This window comes from Ciconia boyciana, chromosome 4, assembly GCF_034638445.1.
Source record: "Ciconia boyciana chromosome 4, ASM3463844v1, whole genome shotgun sequence".
Classification (NCBI taxonomy): domain Eukaryota; kingdom Metazoa; phylum Chordata; class Aves; order Ciconiiformes; family Ciconiidae; genus Ciconia; species Ciconia boyciana.
In genome coordinates this window covers 43,211,239-43,232,177 of record NC_132937.1, presented here as the reverse complement: position 1 = coordinate 43,232,177, position 20,939 = coordinate 43,211,239, and the positions used below count along the sequence as shown (strand labels likewise).

The 20,939-nt window shown below is 34.9% G+C and overlaps 1 protein-coding gene across 5 annotated transcripts in view; it reads right to left on the bottom strand.

Annotated features, from left to right (window-relative positions):
• AP3B1 (adaptor related protein complex 3 subunit beta 1) overlaps window positions 1-20,939 on the bottom strand; it is a 164,352-nt gene that overhangs the window by 19,715 nt on the left and 123,698 nt on the right. For all 5 annotated transcript variants that reach the window (XM_072859652.1, XM_072859650.1, XM_072859651.1 and 2 more), the window contains 2 exons: window positions 11,653-11,884; window positions 8,434-8,518 (listed from right to left, as the gene is read on the bottom strand). In XM_072859652.1, the coding sequence (XP_072715753.1) occupies window positions 8,434-8,518; window positions 11,653-11,884 (317 nt within the window). The remainder of the gene's footprint in view (window positions 1-8,433; window positions 8,519-11,652; window positions 11,885-20,939) is intronic.

Genomic DNA, 20,939 nt, shown 5'->3' with positions numbered 1-20,939 from the left:
TATCAAATGCCATAGATTCCTCCTTAAGAAATAAGTACCATACAGTGAACTTGCTCTCCCTATCCATTCAATTCTCTGAGTTTCCAACTATCTCGTCTTGGAGTTCTCCAAGTCTACAGAAACTCTAGATATATTCACTCTGCTGTGTTTGATTGACTAACTACACTATAAGGCATTCAGGATCAGTACATCCAGTCAGAATCTTTGAGGCATGAGAAATTTTTAGAAAAGAACACTTTTTTTTTTCCTGATGTACCAAATAGTCAATACATATTGATTGCTGATATGCCTTAGATATCCTACATAAATACAATGATACAATCATTAGAATGGAAAATATATTTCATCAATTAATATCCATGCTATTTAAATTAACCTCAAACATGTGTTACTGATTTTTTATAACTCTGCAACTTTAAAAATTCTGAAATAAGATAGACTGATGGAAAAAAGAGCACTAGATCAATAATATAGAAAACACATGCGTCTCCCTCTTAAAGATGCAAGATAAGCCACCTGGAAACAGGAAAGCATTTTATGGTCCTATTACTTAAAATTTTACTACTTACCATAATTACCCAATTTCACAAGCAAATGCTTAGGAACTAGTACATTCTTACTTTCTGACGTATTATAATTATGCTTATGGATGCAATCTCAAGCATGGGCTTTTCAAATAAAATCCAGCATTAATGCTAGCTTTGTTGAAAATTATTATTTAGTAAAAATACAGTGAAACAATCCCTTCAAACCTGGCTAGTATTTTCTTTACAAAGAATCAGTTATGAAGTGCTGCTTTTAAAAATTTCCTTAGCTAACAAATTTTCACTTTTTTTTCCTGTACTACTTTAAATACCATCCATCTCTAAAGTCATTAGCATACTAAAAGAGCAGGGATTGTTTGACTGGCTGGCCTGATCAAGTGCACTGTAAAATAAGAAAGTAATATTTTTTTCTTTAATTTTTCCTTTGAAAACTGATCAAGAACTCCATGAGCTTAAGAGCTGAAGGAAGGGTCTTTAATCAACTACCTCATAACTTTTTGCTATTTATGTATACTATCTGGACTATATGACTAAAACTTTTAACAATATCTCCATTGGTATTGTTCAACTGATCATTCAAACACTGTTATCCTTCATATTTAAGCAAGATGTGCACTACATAATTCAGCATAAAACAGATAAACAGTTTTGTGTACAGTGATTCATGTCCTACATTGACTGGACATGCCATTTGTACATAAACTTGACTTATAACATCAATGATTAGATTGCTTTGAAATGCTTATAACAATCTTTTCACAATAAGAAGGAATAAAAGCATGAGCATAGCTTGGGTTTTATAAGGCTGTAACTGCTTGAGAGGACCACTCAACACTTCTCCTGTTAACAAACATTCCACTTCCCTTTCCCCTAGGGATTAAAAAGCTAATAGATGTTCTTTGATAAACCATGAACTCTTCATAGTCTGCAAGCAGAAATTCTGATTACTAGTTGTTCTTCAAAACCACTTTGTTCTTAATTTCACTTTAGCCAGCATCTGGTTTACTTTGCATTACTTTAATTTCAGCGTACTTCAGTAAATTTATTTTTCAGCTAGAGAAAATCATCCTCCCTTTTATCATTCTCTTTATCACACACTTTACAGGCTAAATATACAGCTTTTGTTTATTGATCTGCATCTCTTTTATTGCATCTTTATATTAGAGATCTAGTAATATCTAATTTAACAAAAGTAATTTCATAGTTCCATAGAATCATAGAACAATTCAGGTCGGAAGGGGAGTCTGGAAATCACCTGGTCCTACCTCCTGCTCAACTCAGGGCCACCTTAGTTCACATTGCTCAGAGCCTTGTCCATTTGAGCTCTGAGTATCTCCAAAGATGGAGATTTAATCAGGTATCTATCTAATGGATAAGTTTAATAATAAAATTGACTCTTGCAGTACACGCAATTTCCCCCAATACCTAGTAAACTAAATTCCAGTGTATTTAACATTTATTTATACTTTGAATACTATAATTAGTATAAATGATGTTTAAACAAAAAACTGTAGAAGTGGTTTGAAGCTTGAACATTAACATTTAAAGAATGTGGCAGACAATTGGTTCAAGCTGCACTGAAACATCTCTCAGGTGGTGTTGCTCTAACTTTCCTGGAAGATCAAGCTGAAGAAGCTTATCAGAAAAAAAGCAAAGTTTCTCAAGCCAACAAAACATAACTGGTTTTAGATTTAAAACATTAAAGATTGCTTTTTCTGGTATTAGCAAGTGCAATTGATAAGTTACATCCTTAGTGGAACATGGATTCTTAGTGAGAAGTCTGCAGAAGGAATGTCTAAAAGAATGAAACAAATAGGGATGTCCAAGAACAGTACCTCGCCACTAGTTCACAAAGTCTGTTTTGTATTTAATTGTGAACTTAGGAGCAAATAATGTTAGACATCATTACTCTTACTGTTGCCTTAATAACTATTAAACTGTACATATTGTATTTTTAAAAGACCTACACCACTTTCATGATGTAATTCCAAGGATCACATGAATTTATCTTCTGATGTACCCAATTAAGATGAACAAATGAGAGATGATAAGGAACATCTTATCATCCCACAGGAACACAGGGAGACTTACCATCTCTGTGATAAACGACACTGCAAGACTAACATTAAATCCTTTACAAGACGTGTAGTTTTAACTTTTCTACAGATGGCTGCAGTGGCAGCAGCTAGCACCTGTCATTTGAATCCAGTGTCCATTTTCCTTATTCCCTCTCTCTTCCGTCAATTTTTTTTTTAAAGAATTGGCTCCAAAGGGTTCCTGGGAAAGAAGTTCTCTGCCGTAACAAAAGACTTGAGGACAGTGATGGCAACATCTTCTTTAAAACTAATAAGAATAATATTATCACTTGTGAATGAGTTCTTATAAGATTCTACAATGGCAGTCTTTGAAGTCTTAATTTTAAAAGCTTTTTAGAAATTATTATTCTAACAAGAGGCTGGGAATATTCTTCTTGCTAGTTATATTATCCTTTTTTGTTTCACTCCTAGTAGCTGCTTGACCCAGAATACATCTATCCAAAACTAGCTCACTAGTTTTGTCTTGTATTCAAAAAAACTCCACAGATGATAAAAAAACAAATGGAAGAGGAAGAGCAACACACTAAGTTCCTGCAAAACACAGGATGGATAAGTCTGGGAGACTTTGCTCATAGTCTTGCTGAAGAAAGGAAAAGACGGAAAAGAAAAAAGGCCGGGGTGACAGAATAAATGAGATTAGTTGTTCATGCCCAGCCTTGCTTTTTCCAGGTCAGTCATCTATCGCGATATAATTGCTTTCTGGAACTGGGCCAACTGACTACTTTAGAGTAATGAAGTAAAGAGAATAGTACCAGATTGGTTGTCTTAATATCTAACATCTGTAAACAACTTAGTGATTGGCTGACAAAGCGCTAGAGAAGGAAACAGCAAGAAACAAGTGCAAATGGAAGTGACAGTGATGTGAATACAGTTCTGCATCTCTAACATTAGCTTTTAATATATTCCATAACATATTCTACTACATAATTTTAATCAGATGCTTTTGTGCAAGCCTCTACACCTGAATGCATGCTTGCACGCAATACTGACTGCTACTCAACCGATCCTCTTCATTTACTCCTCTTTGCAGGTAAAAGTTCTGCTTGGGAAAATTCCTACATCAATGCAGAGTGAGGTAAGAGTATTTCATGCTGCAAAAAATCTCTCCCTTGGAAAACAAAATTTAGAGCGAAAGCTTTTACAATAAGGTAGAACCTGCAGACAGCAGATTGAACAAGGTTTTCAAATCTCATTCACGGAATTTACTTCATTTAAGAAAATGGTAGATTCTTCCTGCTACACCAACCTCTTCTGGAGTAATCAGCAAAATGGTCTCTTTATACAGTCCAGGGCAGATAAGGTGAACAGACAGCTTTCTTTTCTATCACCATAACAACAGTAGAAGAGTATGTACAGGGTCCCAGCTCTTCTAATGCCACTGGGACATAGGAAATGCCAATATAAGGTAACCAGCCCACGCTTGTAAAAACTGCTGTCACATATCACACTATTTTCCCATGATCTCATTATTCTGAGCAAGAATGGAAGGCATAGAACATGTTGCTTTCATTCCATTTCTCTTCTTGGGAGCTCTAACTGTACTCTTTGCACTTAAACCTCCAGAAAACTAGGACACGTTCCCTATGCCAAGTTGTTTCAAAGAGAGCTAAATAACATCCTGCATACTTTCTAAAAGAACGGCGAGAAGAAAAAAGGTTCTCTGTAAATTAACTTTATCTTCAAAGCTGTGATTCTTTCATGGCTTTGGAAACAGCTAAGAGAATTTGGAAAGAGGAGATGAAAAGAATAGGGAAGAAGAGGTAACGACAAGCTTCCTTCTCCAGCTCTCAATGTTGTAAAAAGGACACCTTCCCTTCACCTTTAGTCACTCACCAGACACCTACAAGAAGCTGGAGATTTGTTTACTGGGTTTTACAAATGCAGACAGGAATCTGAAATGCTAAATACATGTACACAAAATAGAATAAGGGCATGTATATGCTGTAACCCTCTGTCTCTGTAACCTTCCTCGCCTTTCTTCTCTAGAGATTCAAATGTCTTCATTCCAAGGATCCAAGGCCAAATTCTGACATGGCAAACCTCTCAAATCTTTGTGCAGACATCAAAGGAAACTGGTAAGCTGTGAGAAAGACCTAAAAATATCTGAAAGGTAGACACATGCAAGATAATAAAGATAAAATAAGAGACAGTGGTAGGATTGTTAAGATGGTGATTACTAGGAACTCAAGGATTCAAGAGAAAACACACCGACATGGAAATATATAAAATCTGACAAGGAAAAAAAATAAAATTCCACAGTCAGTGGAGTACTGCAGTCAGTCTGTAACATCAAGGATCCGTTCAAACCTTTCTTCTGCTCACTGATGCCTACCTGCCTACCAAAGACTGAGGTCTCTTACCAGGATGGTGAATATACTAATGCTTAACTAGGATTCAACAAGCTACCAGACTACCTTGCATGTGAGTTAGCCAATAAAAAATTGCTTTATACTTCTAATTTGTGTATATCCTGCTTGCAGAATCTGAACAAAGTAACCCAAAAAGAAACAGTGACGCTCACAAAAATCTTTTAAAAGAAGACTAAGTTCCTCCATTTACTCCTCTAACTTTCTGCTTGGGAGGCATTATTGTGCAGAACACCAGTGTGGCTGAAGTGGTGTGCCTCTGCAAGGAGACGGCACAAGAAAAATAGCAATGGAGAGATGTTCTCCTTATGAGTACATAGTGTGAGCATCCTAATACACATTCTAAATAAATTCATTAGGCACAGTTTTCAAGTTAAGGCATTTCACCTCTTTTTAATTAGATGTGTGATCTTGGTAAGCTTTGCTTAATAAAAATAGTATTTACGAGGGACACCCTTCAAAGCTCAGCCCTTCGAACCTCTCTCTGTAATGCAGTTTCTCCTTTACTGTCCTTGATTTGTACAATAAAATCAGAAAGAGATGTGAATATTTTATTACTCATGTTAGTTTTTTCTTTATATAGTTTGTATTTATTGAACCACTAGTACAACAGCACATCCCCAAGCAGAAAGGTATGTGTTTGCTATGCAAAACACACAGTCCATGATTGGCATCTAAGACCAATTGATCTACCCATTACCACTATCTCCCTACCCCCACAAGCTTTACTACAAAGCTATTGATTTAAACACTGCCGATCGGTTTCCATTTTCTGATTTTGGGCAGGCCAATTAAGAAAGTGAGTAATTGTGATTACACTGCTTCAGGATCAATTACATTTGATGCAAGACAAAGTGCTCCTCTTAGAACAACGTAAAGAAAATGATTATGATCAGGAACACTTTACTGCTGAGCATGCTTCTAACAAAAATGCAAAATAACTGACAATGTCTTTCGTAAATATATGTTATCAGGAAATACAAGAATATTGACACCTTTGTGTGCACAGTATTTCAACCATATTTTGACAAACTTCTACAAGTCATTCTTCCTTTTGGATAAAAGCTTTTTAAGAAGTATAACAAGTTAAAAAGGCTGCAGCTGATGTCTCTTAGACATCGCCCCCAAAACATCACGCTGCACATGCATCACGCTGCACATGCATCACGCTGCACACGCTGCAATAATTTCTTCAATGATATTGAACATCAGTCAGATTCTGAACAATACATGTTTTAACAGTAAAATAGCAAATTTAATGCAAAGAACATTTAACCTATTTTATACTATTTTCTAAGAACTAGTGTCAAAGAGACAAGGCCATAACAATTAGCAAAGGAACAAAGTAAGCAATTCCTATTCTTAATTTAATTTTAAACTTAGCTTGAGCTTTGTCATTGGACTCACATTGTCCAAATCATTAAAATGAATACACCGCTGAGGTCTGAGGCAAATCTATTTACAGTGATGTTACTCATAGTCTGGTCAGTGTTCAGGAATATTGATCTGTCTTGTTTGTCTAATAGGAAAATAATAAACAATTACTAGGCAATGTTGGAGAAAGTAATCAGTTTTTATATATCACTAATACAGCAGACCTCCCAAAACATAAAGGTGATGATCTGCATAAAATCAATGTGTTATGCTACATTGCTTATCCTCATCACTGCTAAGATTCTTAGCAATAAATGGTGTAAGTTTGGAATCAAATCATTAGTACACTGAAAATACATACTTGAAAGAAAAATACCTGCTCTATTTAGAAAAGAATGTTCCTGCTTGATAAACTGAGCATATTTTATTCAAAAAACCCCAAAATATATTTAGGGAAAGAGAGCTTATCATTTTGAAGCAATTATGAAATTGCATTGCCTAGAAGGGAACTTCCCTTCCCAAACAAACCTAGCATCAGGCAACAGTCCAAAGCTGGTTCCAAATTCCAGCAAACAGCATACAGACCAGCTACAACAACGTGATGCACATAAACTACAGGCTGCAGACATCTTGCTGGAGGTATTATTATCTTTAAAATGACTATGCATGGGCATCCATTGTACAGGAAAGGGCTTAAAAAGTGTGTGGGGGAAATCAGTAGTAAAATCTCCTTGCTCCTAGAACAATAAATTTTATTTTAGCAGTGGGTCTTTTGGAGTCACTTGGGTACAACTCTATTATTAAGATTTTCCTGCTATTTTTAATAACCTGTAAGTTGTGCAAGCTGTGCTTAGTAGTAGTACACTAAAATTTCTACAGTATTGAAGAAAGGGGTACAGAACTTTCTCAAAGGGCTTCCCGTAAACTGGAACACGGCAATGTGAATGTCTATTCAATATCTTTTTTTGTGCAGAATATAGAAAGTAGTGCTTCTTGCAACAAAATATGTCAAAGAACATTATTTTGAAATATGTAAAAAAAAAAGAATCGTGCAGATCTATTTAGTGCCTTTGCATAGTTTCAAAGACTACATAAGCCTGAATAGCTCTTAAAAGAAGGTGTCTAGCTTTCCCTCATTCGTTCATTCCTGATGTTTGGACACTGCTACTACAAATTTTCCCTGGTTTCAAATGCTAGTTAATAACAGAGTTCTCCTGGGTGAACAGGTTCCCTGCTAGCCTAGAATGCAACAGGAACTCATACAAAGGAGGATCTTGAACATAAGCATAAAAAGTGTAAATCAAGTATATAAGACAAAAACTAGTTGGCCAGCCAGTTACTTGTTTTCATTCTCTCTCTAATCATCTAAAAGAATATACAGCATAAGGAATAAGCTTCTTTGGCCAGCAAATTTGGGGGTTGGTTTCACGCAGTCATGTTACATAGATCACAAACAGCCAAAATAAGCACTCGAGGTAGTAAAATAGCTCACAATATGTGCTTTTTTGATTTGTGATTTCTTACAGGGAAGAACACAAACAAAACACTCCAGCAGACTAGTCAAACCTGACTGCTCCCTTCAAGGTGGTGTTATTAAGAAGAATCCCACAAAGAGGGGGAAAAAATAAAAATAAAGCTCAGGAACAGAGAAGTAATTCTAAATCGGAAGAGGAGTTCATGCTTCTACTTGATATCATTTACACCAAGTGAAAAACAGGGCCTCCCAAACACAACCTGTCAAAGAGTTTTTGAACTTATACATGTGATTTCAAACCTAGATTTGAGCTTATCATCACATCTGTGTTTTTAGAAGCAAGTGCTAAAAAAATTTAGAAGACGGAAGAAAACTGATAATCCTTGTAATAGTAAAACCAAACACTAATTATGTCTTACTTCTCTAAAAACATCTTGGGTATACATCATGTTGTGAACTGCTGTTCAATTCTTTAAATATTTAATAAAAAGCAAGTCTGCTACTGCAAGTAAACTTCCAATATACACTATTTTTGCCTTCCAAGAGCAAAAAATTACCCTCCCTCCCCACGAACTCACCATAACTGGAAACTGGCCGTCTGAGTAGAGTCACAGAAGTCGATACCCATTGAAACAGTAACGGATCCTGCGGGCTCAAGGCACTCTACATGAAAACATTTTGAACAGGTAAAGTATGCATGCAAAGCAACAGAAGACCCCAGATGCAAACTCCCAAACTTCACATAATTAGAAAACTTATATTAAAAAAAAAAAACCACCTCCATAAAAAAAGAGCCAATACCTGCAGTTTTATTTCAAGTAGGTATTACCCAAATGTCACACTTGCATGTTTAAGTGTCTTGGATCCTCCCTCCCCAGAGTTAGTGCACATGAAATGTTGCCATTTCATCTTATAGCCCTGCTGTCAACAAAATTAGGATTTGTGTTAGAAAAGCTAGGAAAATTATTTACAGAAAAAAATATATTGAAGCTACATCCTTGTATTTTTATTTACTTGTGTACAGATCCAGCACTGAGATTTCATTTTCAATAACACCAGTTTGTAAATTTAGTTAATAAATAGTAAAACACAACAAATATTAATAAAATTTACATTACCACACACAGTACTGGAAAAAGAGCTGAACTTAAAATATTTCATAATTAGCATGGTTTACTTATTTCTCAATATTCTGCTTGCATTAGTTATGGAAGGGAGCAGAAAGATTACGAGCCCAAAATGGAAGATAATTTTGTGCTTTACAAGCAGTGCAGACTGAGGCACTTCTCAAATTAAGATATCAAGAGACATGCTCATTCTTAGTTTCTTGGCTATATCACTATACTGTTTCCTCAATGTTGTAGAGATAAGGCTTTGTTTTGGTAGGAAGAAAAGCTCTTTCTTTACATAAGTAGGAGGTATTAAAAACAAGCATTGGAGCAGAGTTTGACTTCTCAAGATTACAAGAAAGAAAACCTAAGAGCACAGTTAAAAGAGAAGAATGCAAATGAAAATGATTGGGCAGGCAGAAAAATTACTAATTTCCAGTTTATGCATTAATGTATCTGGTGCTTTTCAGGAACTGAAGAGTAGGCAGCTGCCCCATGACAAAAGGAAACAAAATTTAACTGTATCAAGATTCAGTTCTCACAAATATGGAAAACATGGAGTTAATGCTGTTAGGCAAAGACCAAACTAGCGCTAGGGAATGAATAGAAAACAAAGTATTTCAAGAAAAGAAGTCTGTGTAAAGCATCGAAAGATGACAGGCTCCAGCTCAAATTCAGACTAAACTTTACTAAAGTCTTTGAGCTTAATGTTTTCAAATGGGGTTTTAAAGGCACCTAGCCAACAAGAAAATACTGCACACAGGGACTTAGGTGAAATAATTTGGCCCATTTCTGCTGGCAAAATCAGGACAATTGCCAACAGTAATTGCAGTGATGGAGGCAAAACTAGACTTATACTCCAGCAGGAATACCTGTCTACACTGACACTTCTTCTGTTGGTTCCGCTGGGCAAATTATAGGATGTGTTTTCCAAATGCTGGAAACACAAAAGATAATATGAAGAACAGGGCATATAAACTGAATTCTAGATAAAGTGACTAAGAATACAGAAAATTTGCATTCAAGCAAGAAAAGCAGCATTTTTTGGAAGGAGCTACAGATGATATGTGGCTTATTTTCTGCAGAAGAAACCAATGGCTTCACAGGACAGACACCATAATAATGTGTTTCCTGGGGAAATAAATACTTTAAAGGGTAGGATTATGTTGTGGAACTCAAGAAACCTGAACTGGATAACTTATTAATTGCAGATTTTTTTCATGTTTTTTATGTGAGAGAAGTGAATGCTACTGTTCACTGACTGTTATTGTGAGTACAGTACCTCCTGGTCTGATTTATAGTATTACTAGTTTTCTACTTGTAAGCCTTTGTGACTTCATTTCTTTTAATGTTTAAAGGGAGGGATACAAAATTAGGCTGATGGTCAAAACTAACTTGAAATCAGAACTCTGCACTGGACTTCTTATCTTGAGAAGTAAACACTAAACAGTTCACGTAACACAAATATTAATATCTTTCCTAAAATTAACTGTCTTGATCAAGTATGTATCATTATCAAAATGCAAATGGTTCCAAAATTTTAACTCTGAAATAAACTGTAGCACTGTACAATTGCTTTTGTAGCTATTTGGTGTAAATCTGTATAACCTTTCAAATGTTAAAAAAATAAGTATTTCAATAGCATACAGCAATTTAATACCAGACATCTTAACTACTGAAATCTTTACTTCACTGTTGTGCTTTAAAAACTTGTTTCTGTATTCTTCTAACATGATAGGGATTCGCATAGCATTGTAGTTCACTAAAAGAGAAGAAACACATCTGAAGTACAGGAGCTTGTGTCAAAAAGGAGCGTGTCTGTCCTTTCCATTTATATTATGAAATAGAGACACTTTTGCTCCTTCTGACTATACCACAATGTCCTAAAACAAAGAAATGCTGAGAAAAGAAAGCAGGTTGTGTGCTCAGGTACTACCCTTGAATAAAAGTTGCTATGATCTGTGCTCTTCTTTCTCAGGTTTTCTACTCTTTTGCACTAACAGAAATTTAGCAAAAAACTATCCTAATCAGAAGGCAGAAAGTAAAGCAATTTAGGTTAGGACTGACTACAGCATTGCATTCTACCTAGTCTAAGAAGCCACACTTTGTGGAAGTATGGTAGATGCAAACTAGTCTAACACACACACTTCCATTCCATTGCCAAAAGCTCACAAAGGAAACAACGAGAAAGCTCTGAGCCACCAAACTAAATAATACATCTACAAATGTTCTTTGGAAAGCGAAGTTCTTTCCAAAGCTTGGAAAGAAAATCATTGTGAATATATAAATCAAAGCCTATTCTTAACAGTAGCCTGTTATAGCCATTCTAGACTAAGGCTGTAAGAAAATTAAAGTCTTTGAAGAGACAGAAAAATGTTATTATTCAACTGGAATTGATATAATTGATATTTGAACAAGCAGGTAAGCTTTCAGGCATGGAAGTTCTGATCTAAGGAGTTATTTTCAAAGTCAAATACAAGTAGGGGAAAGCTGAATTAAATTTTTGTTAAAATCAGATTATCTAAGAAAAGATAGTTGCATGAGTGTGTGTATGTATACATACATATGTATACCTGTGTATACATACATATATATGAGTATATTTATGACTATGCAAAAACACTTTCCTATATTTGAAATTTTGCAAAAGATTAAAATTCTGTATTTTTAAAGATAGGATACAATTACCTATTGGATTAAACTCATGCATCCTCATGCCTGGAGGCAATTTCTTCTCCCCGATGTGAATATTCTCTATCTTCTGATCAGTTGTATTTGTTACTGTCACTTGCACAGATACCATACGATCACCAAAAATGCCTGGCTGTCTTGAGAAGTGATAATGAGCTGCTAATCCTTTTCCACTCATTCGATGAAGCAGTTCATGTGTTTTTGTTGGCACAGAGACTTGGGTAGTGACCTGTTAAGTACAAAACAACAGTTGGTGAATGGTGTAAACAAAGAACAGATAAAATGACAATTAAATATTGCACTTTTCACTCAGCTAGAATGCCTGCTTTCTAGTTGGAATTTTCATGAACTAGAAACATGTAAGGACATATTCAAATCCATAAACAAATTGCAGTAATAGATATCAGATAACAGAGCCTAAAAATAACATTTCTGGTGCTGAGAAATAGCAGCTTTAACTTCATTGTATTTGCCTCACTTTCCATTATAAATCTGTTTTCAGTATTTTAACTCTACAGTTATCCATTAACTTATTGGAGGTTTTTTAAGAGTTACAGTTAAAATAATTATGTTGTTTCCAACAAGAAGTCTCTCTCCATTCTATGCATCAGAACTCAAGGGTGACCCCAAGCCCACTGTGTACTGCAAAAGTATAGTGAGAAATTGTCTTCTCCTTCTCTTGTTAAAACCACAAAAAATGTTGCCTAACAATTACACCAGTCAAATACTAAAAACACAGCTGTACAGAGCAGAAGGATGTTACTACTTTTTTAATAGTCTTGCTGCCACAAACAATAAGAGAAATCCCAAGGATGTTTGGGTCCATTCTATCCGGAAGAAGTAGCATGAATAAAAGACATTCCGTGTGCAAACAAACTCCCAGAAGATACTGCTGATAAGGAAATCTGTAATCATGAGCTCAAAAGTGCAAAAATAAGGAATATGCAGAAAACTGCAGAAAAGTGAATTTGAATTCTTTAAACAACTTTTAAGGAAAGGCTAGGAAATTACGTGAAAAGTAACAACACACAAACAGAACATTGAGGCTGAAAAAGCCAAATGCTCAGCATGAAAATCCCATTTGTCTGATCAATGCACTATGAGCTACTGAACTTCATAGTATATGTTAGATATATCTGTTTATCTGTTTCCACTGATGGATGTTCATCTTCTCTTGCCCTACCCATAGCCCTGAATGTGCAACGAAGTGAAAGAGACAACTGCAAAGAGCAAGATGTTCAAGACTGCAAGCAGCTAAGTAAGCAGAACAGGCTTTTATCTTGCCTTCCCTACACAACTCTTACAGGTTGCTACATTTTCCTCACCACCACATTTAACATCGAGGGGCTGATCTGAAGACTTAGTGAACACTTCCAGTAATATGAGACGCTGGTAAGAGTTGGGATTTAAACCCACAAGGTGTTACAGAAATGGGAGAGTATATAGAAAACATAAGGCTGTAAAGAATCCTGTTGAAAAACTTTAGAAGTTAGCCAGCACATAACAAACTTGATCTTCATCTCTGAGCACCAGTTTCTGAACTGGAAAGCCAGGCTAGTAATATCTATCACCTCAAATGAGTACCTTTAAAGATCAACTAATAAATGTTTATTAGTGTGAGCACTATGTTGATGAAAGCTGAAGAAAACTACATGAGGAACTGAGTGAGTTTGTATTCAGAGGTTGCTTTGGAAGGTGCATTAAGTTTCACACATATCATACTGAATGAAGGACAATAATGAAGGAAAAAAGGCAGAAAGTCTACCCATTCCTGCAAAACTCAACCACTGTGTAACTGTAATTAGAACAACACATACAGGATGTGATCAAGCAAACACATCTGCAAGACCTTCCACATCAGATTTCACTTTCAACTTTTACCTAGTGTTTCTTTCTCTAGAACACTAGAACTCTGGTATCAGTTTTTTTAGAAACAAATTCATGATCTACAAGTAACCTTCAGTGTGAAGACAAAAGGCAGTTTCGAATACGTCTGAACTGAGGAAACTCCACAACCCCAATTCTGAATCTGTATGATTTATTAATATTTTTAAAGTAACTTCGTGAAGTTCAGATATTTTCTTCTCCCAAAAAAGGTAATACAATGTTCTTAAGGACAACATTTTTAGTTTTGATCAGAAGAAAATACAGCTGCTTACAATAGAACACATACAAAATATTTAAATTTCTGTCCCTCTTCAAATAATAGTAGTAACACCACTTGAAGAATACAGGCACCATATTTTTAAACGGAGTAAATTTTTTCAGTTCAAATACTGATCTCTGATAAGCATGAAAATATCTAAGACTTTTGTCCAAGAACACAATTCAGTGAAATTTTACAAAACCCATAATGACCCAGTATCTTTTTACTCCAATGCCATTTTACATGCATAAAAACATGATAAGATTAGGGCTACTTTTATGTAGATTATCTTTAAATTATATTTATAAATTATCGACTCCTGTCACATCACATGACCAGATTTCTGGCTAATGTAAAATGAATGGAAAAAGTACGAATTGTATGGACCTTCACAGTTACTCAAAATTCAAAACACCTTTGAATACTAAGCCGAAACTTTAATAGAGTAATACTCTGCTTAGATTTCTACAAATAACTGACAATGTCAAACTCTCAAAAAAACCTCAGTTGTCAGGAAATAAGAAAGGAGGTACTTCAAATAATAAATATCTTATTGGTACACAGAAAGAGACAATAGCAGTAAGAGGTTATTAGCAGACTCACACTAGCACCTGTTACTTAAACCATTACTGAAATAATGAATAAAACCTGAATTTTAAGATGTAGTTTACATCTTATTTTTAAGTTTAAGCTTAGCTTTTAACTTTTAACATTTAATTGAATTTGAGCTGGACATGCATAATAGAAAAGTTTTCATGAAATGGTTCACCCATTTTTCATTAACAAGCTTAGTAAATATGTTTTATTCATGTTACAACAAGTATTTTGAAGTATACTAGCTTCTTGGTGTTAACATATAGCTGGTTTTATTAATACTGTTTATTAATAGGAATGAAAACATAAAAAGTTAGTAGTCAGAAGTCCAACATGTAGATACATATGCATACACATGCAGCAAAAATCCCTCACTATACTTAAGTTGTAACACTGACTCAAATTTTACTGAAACCTTCCTGTGATTTTTAGAGATTTTAATCTATGCCCCTTTCAGCATTACTTCTCATGTTTCAGTCATAATTTCACTCGTGAGCCCATTCACTTTTATTTTCCATATACTATACAGAGCAAAAGACACGCAAAGGACAGCCAGAATAATGACATTATGTTTTAACCATCTTCCTTCCTGTAGAACATTAATTTTCAGTTGCATTTAACATGGCAGTACTAGAAATAAATAAAATGTATACATGCTGAACAAAGGAATTTAGTTCTGGAAAATGAGAATTCTCAAGCCTTCTACTTGCTAGCAAGGGTTTTGAGCTGGCAAAGGTTGGTGTAACTGTAATGCAGTCTATTTAACAATTGCATCAGTCCGGTAAACAGAGTTTTTTGTTTTAATTCTAAAATTTTTAATGCATACAATTGCAATACTTAAAGAAACCCATAGGGCAGATACCTGCAATCACTCTGGAGTTAAAGTAATCCTCCAAAGAGTTAATAGAACAAGAAGCATCTAGTAACCAGGAGATAATTCCCTACAAATCTCACACAGCATATGTTTAAATAATAGAAGTCGTTTGTGTACCTTTGGATGGTTTATGAAAATAACCAATCAATTCTGCAGACACAACATTATTTCTAAAGGAAATCTATGTGACTCATGATGCCTGCAGATACACAGAGACAAACCACACATATTTTATCAGTTTATTACAGTAAGCAAATAAGCGTGGAATGAGAGTGCACATAACTGTCTACTTAACGCTTACTGAAACATTTATAAGAGCTGTTATCTCCCTAATAACAGACAGACAGTGTGCAATTTTAGAGAGGAGAAAAGCTTCATATTTTTTAACACTTCACTAAAAAGTAACTGAAGAGTGTAAAATGAAAAATACTCTGTGCAGTTAGCTGGTAATGGACCATATTATCAACTCAAGTTAGATTTATAGGATACAAACTAGTCACTAATAGTTATTTTATGACATAGTGTGTCTGCTTTTTTTAGGTAAAGATTATTAAGATTAAACTTGCAAAACTTTTTTTTTTTAATACAGCTGTTTAGAATGACAGAAATTAAAAAATTAAAATACAGGCTGTCCTCCCACCCCATTTTAACCGAAAGCCATCATGAATTAAAAGTCAGCATAAGGACTCCACAGTGATATCATATGGGAACCTTATATTGGTACGAGTCAGACCGGCCCCTACGCTAATTGCACATGTTGAAGGATGATCCATCACCCTAAAAGAAGCTGCAAATATTTTTAAACTACTTCCTATATAAGAACAAGAAGGGCAACTTCAGGATTTTGCCTTAGAAGTCCCCCACTCATTAACCACCCATAAAGTGAAAAGTGTAAGATCACTGACAGTAGTTTTGGCTTTCTTTACCACAACAGAGCTGACTAGTTACAAACCACTGAATCCTCTGCACATGAGCATACTTCTTTTTGCCAGCTCAATAAGTCTTTAATAACTAAGTTTAAGTTAATACAAAAAACTATTTTCCATAATTACTTAAAATAAAAAGCACTACAGGGTTTATTAAACCTACTACAGAACACAGTGCTGGACAGACTTTCCTGTATGAAGTATTATTATTAAGCACAAAATTATGTCTGTTGTCTTTTTTATTTTGTATTTGTTCCTTAGCTTAATAATGCTGTAATAATAAACACAGATTAATTTTTGATCCCGATTCAGAAATTTATATATGTTTGGATAAAATATATATTATTGGAAAAAAATAGTTGCTTCCAAGAATGATGATAATTATAGTTCTATTCCTCTAAATGACATTCTGTTAAAGCGGTGGACTGAATCAGTTAATCTAAGTAGCCCTTCTACTGCCCTCCTATTGGCAATATCCATGACATAATCCAAGAATGACCTACTGAGCTGTGAGAGCTATATCCTCTCTTACACTCGCTGTAAGGCTATGCTCCAGTAACTCCGCAACAGCTAAGAGAAGGGCTATCACGTAGCCCAGCCACATTTACATGATCTTTCAACCGAAGCTGTAAGAGCAACTTAACTATAATTTTATAGTATCAGGAGAAAGATGGAAAATCAGGCAAACAAAGGAAAGACAACTACTGGCATGAAACAGTATATTCATGATCTTTTGCTCCATTACCAGTTACGTATTACTTATAGTCATGAGGCAATGTCTTCCTTATACAGCTTTTACAAAAATAAAGAATGAACAATTCATAAAAAGATATAATAAAAAAGCAAACAAAGAATTGCTGAAAGAATGTCAATGTTCATTATTTCAAGAGGCTGTAGCAAACCCCCACATTAGAGCATACTTAAGTCACGCTAATATGAATTGCACTAAGGACAGCATCCCTCTGATGGGGGGTGGGGAAACAAAACAAGCAAGCAAGCAAGCTCATATTTTCTGCAGTCTAGAAAAGTAACAGGATACCACGATTCCATTTGGGCTAACTTATCTAGACATACAGACACTTGAGGACATCATGTCAAATTCTGGAAAATACTGAAAATAACTTTCCACCAAAGGCACATTTAACTGCTCTACATCTACTAAACACCTTCTAAAAGCCATGTCTGCTAGGAAGTCCTTCAATTTCTAATACATCTTAACTCCCTTCTTTTTGCATTGTCACCAACTTTTAGGCTATACACTTCCCTAAATGATTAATATGTCAATGAGGCTAATTGAAAATTAGCATATTAATGCTCATATCTTTAAACCACTATTGGTTTCAGACAATTTCAGCCATTATAAAGTGAGTTCCAAAAATTCCTACTGAATTCCAACATTGACAGAATAACACTTTTGTCTCTAAAAACTTGCAAGGCAAATAAAAATAAAAAAACCAAAACAAGTAACACCCATTAATTTTTAAATCACACGGAGATGAATCTCAAACAAAAGAGCACTTTTATTATACTGCCCATAGTCTGCCTCTGTAAGGCTGCCAAAATTAATCATTTTCTCTGCCTTTTTTTAACTCTAATATTTGTATGGTCCCAAATAGGTATAAAATCATCCTTTCAAAAAGTAGTGTGGTCAAGGTAATCTGTGAATCTAAAGATGATCAAAATCTTCTGTAATATTAAGTTATCCCTTTTCTAATATTTTTATGTCCCTTAGATTTTTCAATGGTTCTCTTAAAATATAATCAACTAGACAGATTTCCAGTAACTCTGTATCAATAAAAAGTATTGCTCTTAGAGCATAAAAATGACTACATGATATAAAGTAACCAGAATTATGCCTTAACCTGGAGTTCACGAACAGCAGAAAACTATTAATCCCATTCCAGATTGATCAAGCACTTTTAAAACTGAGTGTGCACTTGTTTTGTATTTTATGTATAACTGGGGGCCACTGAGATAAATTACATTTTGCATGTATAATAGAACTTAAAGCTTTATATTACAACAACACATGGTTTTTTTTGAGATTTGGCATCTTTACCTTTTCCTTCTGCTGAGCATAATGAAACACATGAATAATCCAATGAAAATATTAGTGAAATATTTTAAAAAGCCACACAAGAAAGAATTTCAGTAGCAATAAAATGGGAACATTCTAATGATTAAGTCAGGGTTATTACACAAACATGAAGGAAAGGGCTGAACCCAGTGTCATAATTATGGGCCACAAACCTTGGTATAAATTTCACAAGTACACATTCTTCCCTACAGGATATTCTGGGATCACCAGTGGACAGTGAAAGGAGCTTAAACAGATACTAAGGGAGAATTTTCTTTTAACTTCATTTGCAGAAAATTCCTATGCTCAAGTGTTTTAACTGTATCCCAATCCAGGTTTCAACTTCTAAAATAATGGTGACGAAATCAAGTGGTGAAATTCATATCTGTGCATGGGAAACCTCAAGATTTACTATAATTTTGTCCTATGTATGCTTCTACAAAGCGAAAAGCAGACGGTCTGGTGGTTGATGCACGTGTGTGACTTTCATCAAGTAGCACGGTATTTTAAACTCCTTTACAATAGTCATTACGTGTTTCAAGGAAAAGGCATTCTCCCAATATACAAACAAGTAATTTACTTCAATTTAGTGATTCGACCCTTCCACCGACCACCTAACTGGAAAGTCTAAGGATTACCTGAAGTAGTTTAAGAGTTAGAAAAACAGAATAAGGTGGCAGCCTCACCTTGTGTCCTAATTATGAAATTGAAATAGCGGATGCTGCCAAGAGGGATTAATATAGATTTTGGCATTGAGTCTAAATTACTTCAAAGAAGTTCCTACAAATGGTTCCTAATATACTATTTTGATTTTGGCAAACAGCCAGTACTCTAGAGACCTCTAAAATGAAAACATACTGAACCCTGCTGGCTATAATGTATAATTTTACAGTTAGGGTTATACTATTGCAACTCCTGCATATTGGTTTCTTCCAACAGAAGCACCTAGTTCAAACTTTCCCCTCGAAAAGGACCTCTTGTATCAGGATAAGTGTATATTGTAAGTTGAAACACTTACTACACAGTATTACCTACAAGCCAAAGTGAACTCCGCCTGTAGTACACTATATTTGAAATCTAGCACAGATATTTACGAACGCTAAAATGTAAATTACATATTTGTCAGCTTAACACAACTATATTTCAATCTTAGTCACTATACTTTTGTTGAAGAATGCAACATGTTATTTTGGCTTCTGTCAGGATGATCTTAAAGAACAGTAACCCACCTGCAAGGACAAAAATCCAAAATCAGCACTGAACCCACTGCACATATACATCTATATTAGCACTTCCTCAATGTGGGTGTAGAATCTCTGCATGTACTGGAATACATCTCTTATACATTATATTGATGTGCCAATTTTTCCCAAGTTTTATTTCATTTTACACATAATGTTTTAACCTGAAAAAATCCATATTCCTTAGTTTGCGAAAATTACAGTTGACCCGAGACCACTGCTAAAATACAGCTTTTCTGTGTTTTGTTTTCCTTAAGCTTAACTTTTTGGCCTTAAGAAGAAAGCAAAAAAAAAAATCTGATAGAGTTTGTAGCCTGTTAAGAGACAAAAGAGGTTTATTTATAACCAGTTACCTTCAGTTTCTTGGTTTAAATTCAAAAGCACTTTTTTTTTTTTTACTTGGAAATTTGTGGCATCAAATGACTTACTCAGCCTCCACGAGGACATGTCTTTTCACAGTCATTAAGAAGAAATGCCACTCAATCCCATCCACACACACAGCTCAAAGTAAGCAACAACATGCACAGCATACCGCAAACAAAAAGCCTCACCCTATGGACATCTCTAATAAAGGTTCTACTGTACAGACACAGATCCTGAATGTAAGCATGCTGCTTTACACAGTAGCTGTGGCCATAGTTAAGTCCTTCACTTGATGACTGAAGGCAAATTAGGTAGGTAATTTTTTTCTCATCTACTTTTGAAATTACCTTGGTACTAACCTATACAGAGTATTTCTGCTACTATAGTCTAAATCCTCCAAAGATTGTTAGTCAACTGAGCACAAATGTAGCAGCAGGAAGACTGTGACAATGACCATTTATTAAAACTTACTCCATTTTACAGCAACTTCTAATACACAATTGTATTTCATAATAGCTGAAATTTACAATTTATGTAATAAGCATATGTTCTAATGCTGCTGGTATTACAAAGCTCCTTCAGTGGAAATGGTCGAATGATTTTTTGTACATTTTTCATAAAAACATTCCAAAATAGTAACAGTAAAAATTTGTACACAAACTTCTTTTACAGCCATGAATTCCTAAACTCCACTACACAATTAATAGATGTATTTTACAGCTCTTACAAATGTACCTCTCCCCAATTCTTCTGGCATCTTCAAATCAAGAACACAGATGCTAGGGACTAGAAACACTAAGCAACACTGTATGCAGCCATATAAAGATGGAAACATTTCCTAATCCACATGAACAAAAGTTTAAAATGAAAGCTTTCATCAACTGCACAGCAACCAAACTACCTCAGGAAGATTCTAGAACTGCTTTTTTAGTCTTAATATGTCAAGGCACTGTTCACCAAGTCATTAGGAGAAAAGCATGCAAAAATAAGGTGAAAGTGTGCCACTAAAGTGAGCTTTTTAAAACCCATCTCTCTGATCATACTATATTTAGTCACAGCATCA